The sequence below is a fragment of the Ziziphus jujuba genome, chromosome 8, assembly GCF_031755915.1.
Source record: "Ziziphus jujuba cultivar Dongzao chromosome 8, ASM3175591v1".
NCBI lineage: Eukaryota > Viridiplantae > Streptophyta > Magnoliopsida > Rosales > Rhamnaceae > Ziziphus > Ziziphus jujuba.
In genome coordinates, this window is record NC_083386.1 from 29,296,335 (window position 1) to 29,305,802 (window position 9,468).

Consider the following 9,468-nt stretch of genomic DNA (forward strand, 5'->3'; position numbering starts at 1 on the left):
TGTATATATTGGTGTTCTTGTTCACCTACCTTTTGATGTTGCCAACAGAAAAGTGTCCTACACCAGTGCATGACACAGACACTCTGCCTTCTTTTTTATTATTTTTTTCTTTCTTTTTTTCATAAAAAAACTATTATTATTATTATTATTATTTATTTATTTTTTTGGCCTAAAGATTATTATTGTGAATAATCTCTTCTTTCTTTGATATCTTGAACTTTAAAGAAAGTTAGTTTGCTAAGAAGGAAAAAGTAATAGGGACAGTGTTTTAGATAAGATTCATGAAAGATAGATACAAGAAAAAAAAAAAAAAAAAGAAATAATATCACGTAAATAAGGATTATATTGTTTTTTTTCATTTTTATTTTCCTTATTGATAAAATGTAATTGAGCATATTGATAATTTATAATTGTTAATGAATACTATTTCAGCCAAAAAGAAAAAATTGTTAATGAATAATAAAATGGCAATTTATAATAATTAAAAGTTTTAGTTCCTAGATTATACTTTCAATACCAAACAAGAGAGATGAAAATTGAACATGAATGATTATTATTATTATTTTATTTATGTTTTGTCCTTCCTATTTTCAAATTCATGTTCGTTCTTACCCTATGTTATTAATTTAATTAGTTTTCTTCCTCAAGTTAAAAAAGTTTTGTAATATTTATTGTTGGACCTTAAAGGCTACTTATATAAAGACTACAGTCATCTACAAAGAGTTTTGGTAGACAGCTATTGGCTTATGGCTAAGAGTTATCTGACTATAAGACATTAAATTCAAACCAAAAAATTAACCACTTTGACTTCAATTTATATATTTACTAATTCTGATACAGTCTGGACCGTAGTTTGATTTAAATTCTGACATACAGTTTGTCCTCAATTACTAATTAGGATCATCAATATTAGGATTGATTTAGAAATTTAACCACTAGAAGCTTCGATTTTCTTTTCTTTATTGCTTGGCTTTTTTTACCATTTCTTGTTAGACATGTTTAAAAGCAATAAACAAAAAACAAAAACAAAAATCAAGAAAAAAAATTAAATAAACGAGAAAATCTTGGAATTGCAGAGCCACTAGAAGAAAGAGGAAAATTGAAAAAGTGGTTGCTGTCATACATGAGCCTCGATAGTGACTCTCAGAACCCATTCAATGTTTGATTGTTTGTACTTCCATTCCATCTATATATGAGTATGAGTCTAAGCTGACAAGCAGTATTGATCTCGACCAATCAACTGCTAACAAATTATCATTTTCATTTATAGAACTTTTCTTAAGATTTATATATATTCCAAAACTTAATCGACCTGTCAACCCACTTTGGGTATTAATGACACGTCATTTTTTCAATTAAAATTAAATCTTCGATGAACCTGATGTTCAAATATTGTTACAGTGAAGTCAGAGTTTTAAAATACATTAAAGACTAATGAGTAAATGCAATGTTGAAATTTCAATAATATAGAAGAGAAATTAATATGATTATCCCTAAGAAATAAACTCAGCAAGAAAAATAAATTTAAATATTTTTTTTTTAAAAAAAAGATCAAAACCTGGGATTAGTAGTGGATTGAATGATTTTGGTGAGTAAAAGTGCATGAGAAAAAGTAGTGCATATGTGTGAATACGTTTGATTAAAGTTATGATTAGAGATCAAACCAGTGGGGTCAGTGCCAAATTCTATTTGATATGGAACCTATAAATTATAAATATGGTATTTCTTAAATGTCAAACAACAATTATGCCTGTTTTTCACCACGAATCATAAAATTGGCATGTATATATAAATTTCTTGCACTTCACTTTTACGATATCCTCATTAGTGATCATAACGAGTAAGATTTATACAGCAATTAATTAATCTTGATTTATGCTCTAGCTGGTACTATTTCACTCTCACAGTCTTTGGAATTGTACGGAAATATTGTTCAAACAATTGGGAGTTGGTGAGGTCGTTCTCATATAAATGATCTGAAATGCCAGTCCAATAAACACACAAAGTCTACTCATTTCCACAGTAAGAAAACGTCCATTTTGGAGGACGAATTTTCACCGCCTCGTTTTTTTATCTTCACTTTCATGTTTCAAAATTATGACAGTGATTTTTATACTTAGATAAAAATAATTTGGATGAGAAAAAAAAAAATGCAGTCATTTTGTTAAACCTACAAAAGTAAAGGTATTATTTAGGAAAATTATTTGTAAAAATATTTCGAGTACTGTCTAAATGCTTCTGTTTTCCTATTTTGTTTTTGTTTCTTTGAAAAAAAAGAAACATCTTATCAAATACATAAAACCATGATAGATTATTATTATTATTATTATTATTATTTTAATTCAAAAAGCCACATCACAACTAACCAACCTTGATTAGGTATTAATTTCATAAAGGAAAAATAAAAAAACTTCATTAGGTATTAAGTTGGACAAAGAAAGTAATAGGATTGGAGTGTGTATGAGGGTTGGGCGCTGACAAATCAAGCAGCTAGTGGGGTAACATCTCACCTAACCCTAATTTCATTCATGTATACAGACAATATTGCCACTACGTTTATTGACCTTAATGTGGGAACACACACATATATATATATATATATATAAATGAGTATGGACATCTCCAAATTTTAAACTTCACACATAAAAATCCATAAGCTAAAAAAATAATTTAAAAAAGATTCATTTAAATTAAGACAATTTGTCCTCTTTACATGCTGTTGGCGGATATCCATACCATATCCTTTTTATATATATAAAACAGTGAGAAAAAAAAAATTTATTTTGAATAGTTCAAGCCAAAACAAGTCAACACCACCTAATTCTTGTCGAAGAATGACTACAGTTGTTGGCTTCTCCAAATTGTAAATCTCGAAGAAATTTCAGAATGCCCACACACATCCGAGAAGACTCACCAACCTTTTTCTTTTTTAGCCACAAAAAAAAAAAAAAAAAAAAAAAGGGAAAAGACTCACCAACCCATCTATGCTTTATTTTTTTCCTGGAAAATTGATCAAATCAGAATCGCTCTGGATTTGTCAACTCTCTGAATATGCCTCCAATCAATCATTTTGGTCTTGTATATACGCTTGGGATGTTTATACATTAATTTTATTATACAAAATTATATAATTCAATGTCCTACATAAATTATTACCAAGGAAAAATAAACGTCCTATAGATACCTATTGGTTTGCACAACCAGCAAAGGCGGTTTTTTATTTTATTGTTTAGGTAAAAAGCAAGACGTGCTACCAAACAAATATAAAATCTGCATTAAAATTATAAGATAGTGTTAATCTTTCAATTGCAGTATTTAGTAATAGAAAATTTTGCAATTAGGAATTGTCCGCAAGTTTGGTATTGGTATTATTTTAAGCCCAAGGCTCTACACTTTCTGCATCAACCACCCCCTAAACTTGGTCCGACCAGACAGATTGAAATTTTGCAATTTATTGTAGAATCAGAATTATCAATTTATATTATATATATAGTTTTCCAATTTTCAATGGTAAGGATTGTTTTATTGAAAAAAAAAAGGTACGGATTATTTTTTTCACGTTGGAATAGTGACGCTATTATTGTAATTTACATTCCCTTTTCATTAAATTATGAGCCTTGCAACATTATTCCAAGTGTTATTATTTTTGTTTCTTTTATATATTTTTTTTTCTCTCCACATTGACAGTGAAAGGCCACAAACTTATGTTTTAAGCTAGAAGTATGATGATCTTTCAACTCTATAAAATAATAATAATAAAAAAAAAGAAATTATTTAAAGCAGAATAGGAAGTAACAATCAAAGATAACATCATCGAAAGAGCCTTTTTCAATGAAGTAATCATTCTATAGGCTAATCATGAATGAAGTAATTAATTTTAAATTTAGAACTGATTAAATCTCAATTTATGTTCCAATGGTTGAAGTGGGTAATATCTCAATAATTATCATGACATGGACGTGGTTCCCTATTATCAAACCCCAAACCTCCTCTAATCCAACCATTAACTGTCATTTTTTTTTTTCGTAATTTAATTTTAACCAAATAAATAAAAATAAATTCTTATATACATAAATTCTCAAAAAAAAAAAAAAAAAATTGAGATGGGCCACAAATAAACTTGCTATGGTGTTGCATAATGGATCTCAGAACAAACCCAATAGAAGCCCCAACGGAATGAATCAATATGAGGCCGGGCTCAAAGAAAACTTCTAACCTCAATGATGGGCCTAATGTACTTATTAGATCCATGCGTGAATGGTTTCAGGATGGGCTATGTCGCCAGCCTTATGTTCCGAGGTCCATTAAAACACCAGCACCAACCAAACACAACACCATTAGCGAATAAAAATAAAAATGGGAAAAAGTAGCAAATTCTTTAAGGTGAAATTGTAGAAATATAATTTTTTTTAATAGAATTATTATTATTGTAATGATTAATAGGATTTTTATTAATTAGATAGGATTAGTTTTATAATTTTATTAGGAATAGGTTTTGATGAGAACGAACAATTAAATAACAATCTAGAGGCAGTACAATTCAATATAATTTTATTTTTCTCTAACTTTATTTATTTATTATTGAGAAGGATTTTCTATTGGTGTATTTTCTATCAAAGCCAGTGCTTTTTGTACCTCTCTATTTTGCTAGTGCTTTTTGTACCTCTCTTAATTCATATGAGGGGCCCGCACGCACTATCATTCACTAGAAAAGAAAAAATGAATGGCCCGTACTAGAAATTTGAATTTTTGGAGTTTAGAATGTATTAGAATTTTTTTGGTTTTTTTTAAAAAAATGTATTTAAAAAATTTAAATAAAAACTGTAAAAATATATATGTAAAATAAAATAAAGTAGAAAAGGATAAATGATTTGATTGCATTTATTATTATTTTATTTTTTTGGGGGATTGAAAAGAGAAAACATGACCAAAAAACATGTTATGGAAATCCGGGTAAAAGGAAACGAGAAGCGATTCAAATTACTGGGGGTAACAGATCGGGAAAAGACAGCAGAAAAAGAGAGAGCGCAATGGCGAAAAACAACGAGTCGGGGACGATTGAGATATCGAGGTCGTCGTCGACCGAGAAGGAGAGAAGTGTGATTAGGAAAAGTTGTTCGTCGGAGGAAGAAGAAGAAGAAGGGAGTCCGATCAGACACATACTCTGTCTCAAGAGAAACGACGATTTGAAACGTTTCGAGGAAACCGAGGATTGTTTCATCTTAGATTTCGATCCCTTCGAGCCGCCTGATATTTCCAAGGTCTCTGTCTCAAGCCCCACTCACGATGGTGTTGATGTTGATGCTGACCTCGCCATTGTTGCTGTAAAAGGACAGGTCCGTACCTTACTTTACCCAAATACCAAAATGCTCTCTCTTTTTTTTTTTTTTTTTTTTTTAAATTTTTTCTGTGCTGTGAAAAATGTGTGTAACTGTTTTTTAAGATTCGTGGTAAACCCTAAGAAAATTTGTTTGTTTGGGAGAAAACTCAAAACAAATTTATTAATATTTAGGTATAAAGTTTAAAATTTTATTTTATTCTATTTTATGCCTTGGTTCAAAATATTGTTGATTTCCTTTTATTGTAATGTTTTATTGAGTTACTGGGTGGCAGTGAATTCAATTTTTAAATTAATCTGCATTTCAAAGTTTCAAACTTTAGAAAAGGGTTTGGTTAAATTTCTCCTGATGTCAATCTTGGAAAGCTTTCTTAGTTTAGATTTTGAAATTGATGTTTATTCAGGTGGTGGTGGCTTGTAGAGATTACCCACATCCAAGGCATCTTTGTCAGAAATTTCCCTTTGAAACAACACCCCATGAAAGCTGCTGTGAGCTGGTACACTAAGATTTTGACTTCCCAAAATTTATGTTAATCAATTATCACAAAATTTACACCATTTTTTAGATGTATATAAAGTTTGAATTATATATATAGATATATATATATATATATATATTTTTTTTTTGGGTTGATTGCAGTGCTACTGCTATGTCTGCGATTCAGCTGCTCCATGCCAGTATTGGAAAGAGCAATCACATTGTCATGCTTTGAAAAACAATGGCTACTGGGACAACCAAAGGGTTTTGAAGAAACAGCAAGCGGTGGCTCGATGATGAAGATTGCTGCAGCAACTATAATGGTAGTCTTTCATAGTGTGATGCAGAGGAATCGGGTGCTGAAAGTGAAGTCTGAAGGGATTCTTCTTATCAGATGAATATATATATATATATATATATATTAATTTTTTTTGGAGGGAATTATTTTGGAAGACTGACTTTAAGCCACTAGGCTGACCTGGCGTAATACCATTTTTGTGGTCACTTTTTGATAGCAGAGCCACAATTAGTTTCAAATTGATCGCTCTGTTTCAATTCAATTTGAAGTATGTTTTGTATTAAAAAAATAAATGCAGTTTTTGTTTTTGTGGTTTTATTTATTTATTTTTTTTCTCCTTAGTTTTTAGAAAATAGAGTTTTGAAGTTTCGATGGTAATGATTATCCAGTGAAGAAAATATCGATGTCGATAGAAATGTCGAGGCTATGATTTTACGGAAATATCGATAGAAATGTCGATATCGATGAAAATATTGGTAAAGTTACGGAAACTGTAAATTTTTAATTTAGAATATAATTTTTTATATATGAGATAATTAATATAATAAAATTATATAACAATACAATAATTAGAATACAATAATCATAAAATATTCTATAAATATAACAAATTATTTATAAGTGAATAAAATATAAAGTTAATTCATACCAAAATATAGAAAATTTAACAGATAATAGTAAGATACAAGAAATTCTCAAATATAATCCCTAATACATTATTAATACCAAAAAGAATTCCTTGGTTCTTCAAATTGATGATCATATCTTGATATTTCATGTGTATAACAATAGGCATTTCAACTCATCATATTAGAGAAATTTTCCATGTAATTGTAGATGTGCCAAGTATATCTTTCTCTATCAATCCCAACCAATTGTCCAAGTGGAGGATAGTGTGGATTTATCCAATGAGGAGTGTAACATTCATTTTGAGACATGGGATGATTGAAGATATCAACATCGTAATCTCTGTGAGGATTATGTGAGCTCATTTGACCAATTGGATACACAATTAGAATATCAGAATTTCCAGATTGAGAATTAACTTGTGTATTTAAACTCATTGCATCCAAAGAGTTAGAAAGATAATCTTCATCATATTGATTCATCATCGAATTGCCATAATGCCTTCTTGAACCAGTGCCTGCTGTTCGAGCTCCATGATCGAAATCCTGTGTTGCATGTGTATATTGATCTTCACCAGTAAATGGGCTTAATGGTTGTTGGCTTGGTTCTCGATAGTATGTTCCACTCCCACCTCCACCTATATTATATCCTCCTCCTCTATTGCCACCACCACCACCACCACCACCGTCATTGTCGTCGTCGTCGTCATCATCATCATCATCATCAAGATCAACAACATCATCATCATCTTCATCCTCATATTCATTTCGTTGAGAATAACCACTACCAAATGTTTCTACACGAGGACTAAATTGTCTAGTTGAAGGCCTTGTCACTACTTCAAACAAATAATTTCCTCCACTATCACTGCTCATAACTTCTTCAGCAATAACATTCTCAACATTTATCCCTAATTGTGAAACATGCATTGCGACTCGAGGATCTGGATTGCCTTCATCATCATCTAAGTGTGAATTTTTAACCCATTGGATAATAGGATTATCTTCATCTTCACCAGGATCAGCTCCGATTTCAAAAAGATCCAAATAATCAGAATCTAATTGCGGTTGATTTGTTAGTTTCATATCACGTATCCACAATTTCATATTATAGTAGCAAAAAACCAATTTATGAAGTTTTTCATATGCGAATCTATTTCGTTGTTTTGTGTGTATTAAAGCGAAGGTGTTCCAATTACGCTCGCATGCGGATGATGATACAGTTTGTGACAAAATATGCATTGCCAATTTTCTGAGTGTTGGGGTGCTATTACCATGCATTGTCCACCATTCAGCTGTATATTTCAACATTATAAATCAAAATATATTAAATTTTAAAAAAATTTTAATTATTAATAAAATTTTTGATATTAAGCACATTTTTTTATAACAAGTAATTGAAATGCACATACCAGATATCATTTCTGCCCGGACGGCAATTGCTGCACGATCACCAAACCCATTTCACGCATCTCTAAAGCATATTATCTATATGTAAAAATGATAAAAATTATAAAAAATGTTATTAGTATGTTAGTTAAAAATAATAATAAACAAAATCTTACTTCATTTCCAAATTGAGATTTACGATCCAAATTTGGATATAATGCTGCAAAGACATCATGAACAGCTTGTACAAGATCTGAATCAGTGCCAATTCCTTCTTTATACTGGAACCGTGGATTCATAAAGTATGCTACAAAATAATAATAAAAATTAAATCTAATATATAAATTATAAGACAAAATATTAATTAATAATAAGTAATTGACATAAAATTACCAACCATATGGAGAGGATGAGAAAGTGTATTGTCCCATTAAGCATTTATGATGCCCATCACCCACTGAATTCCTCTTTGGTTATTGATGCATATCTCATTTTTTGAAAACAATCATACAATATTGGCATCGTATGTATGAACTCAACATCAACAATTCGCAAAGTATTATATAATGGCCCATACAAATTAACAACGTGAGTAACAGAATCCCAAAAATGATTATCAAGGATAAATTTCTCCACTTCTTTACCTGCTTTTGTTCGACTCAATTGATGCTCAGCCCATGCATCGCTTGTAAAGACTTGTTTTAGAGAAGCTTTCTTTTTAAGGAGACTATTTAAAGCAATATAGTTTGTTGCAAACCTTGTTGCTCCTGGTCAAACGATGTCTCCTTTGCATATATCTCGCATTAAAGAAAGTAACCAATTATGATTATAAATATAATTGGTTATCATTCTTGCACGCTGAATGATCCTTGCAATACTTTCATGCTTTCCAATATCCTCAAATATAAGATCAATACAATGCGCAGCACATAGTGTCCAATACAAGTTGTACTGTGTCATCAATTTCTTACCAGCCTTTACGAATGTAGAACTATTATCCGTGACTACATGCACAACATTATTCTTGCCCACTTCATTGATAACATTCTCCAAAAGTTTGTATATATACTTATAGTTTTTTATTTTATCTGAGGCATTAACTGACTTAAGAAACACTGATGACCCTTTGCAATAGACCATAAAATTCAATATGGACAGCTTAGTTGGTCCTGTCCATCCATCGCACATAATTGTACAACCATATGTCTTCCAGCTTTCTTTAAACTTTTCAATATGCTGTTGCATCTATTTATATTCCATGTCTAGATATTTTTCCTTAATTTCATATGGAGATGGAATTTGAACTCCCATACCTGATTGTTGAGCACCAAGGATCATG

The 9,468-nt window shown here is 30.4% G+C and overlaps 1 protein-coding gene across 2 annotated transcripts; it reads left to right on the plus strand.

Annotated features, from left to right (window-relative positions):
- Positions 1 to 4,895: 4,895 nt before the first annotated feature.
- LOC107414955 (RPM1 interacting protein 13) lies at positions 4,896 to 6,438 on the plus strand. 2 transcript variants are annotated; one of them, XM_048470306.2, is made up of 3 exons: positions 4,896 to 5,336; positions 5,743 to 5,835; positions 6,004 to 6,438. In XM_048470306.2, exons 1-3 carry the CDS (start codon positions 5,031 to 5,033, stop codon positions 6,049 to 6,051), a joined length of 447 nt encoding a protein of 148 aa, XP_048326263.1. In that variant the 5' UTR covers positions 4,896 to 5,030; the 3' UTR covers positions 6,052 to 6,438. The 2 variants fall into 2 exon arrangements, with proteins under 2 accessions (XP_048326263.1, XP_048326262.1); XM_048470305.2 differs by having other exon boundaries at positions 4,897 to 5,336; positions 5,979 to 6,438.
- Positions 6,439 to 9,468: the final 3,030 nt, after the last annotated feature.

What these genes read in the sequence shown, in the direction of transcription:
- LOC107414955 (XM_048470305.2), top strand. Translation starts at nt 5,031, where the DNA reads ATGGCGAAAAACAACGAGTCGGGGACGATTGAGATATCGAGGTCGTCG. An exon ending in TTGTTGCTGTAAAAGGACAG is followed by an intron (nt 5,337 to 5,742) that starts GTCCGTACCTTA and finishes ATGTTTATTCAG; the next exon opens with GTGGTGGTGGCTTGTAGAGA. An exon ending in ATGAAAGCTGCTGTGAGCTG is followed by an intron (nt 5,836 to 5,978) that starts GTACACTAAGAT and finishes GGTTGATTGCAG; the next exon opens with TGCTACTGCTATGTCTGCGA.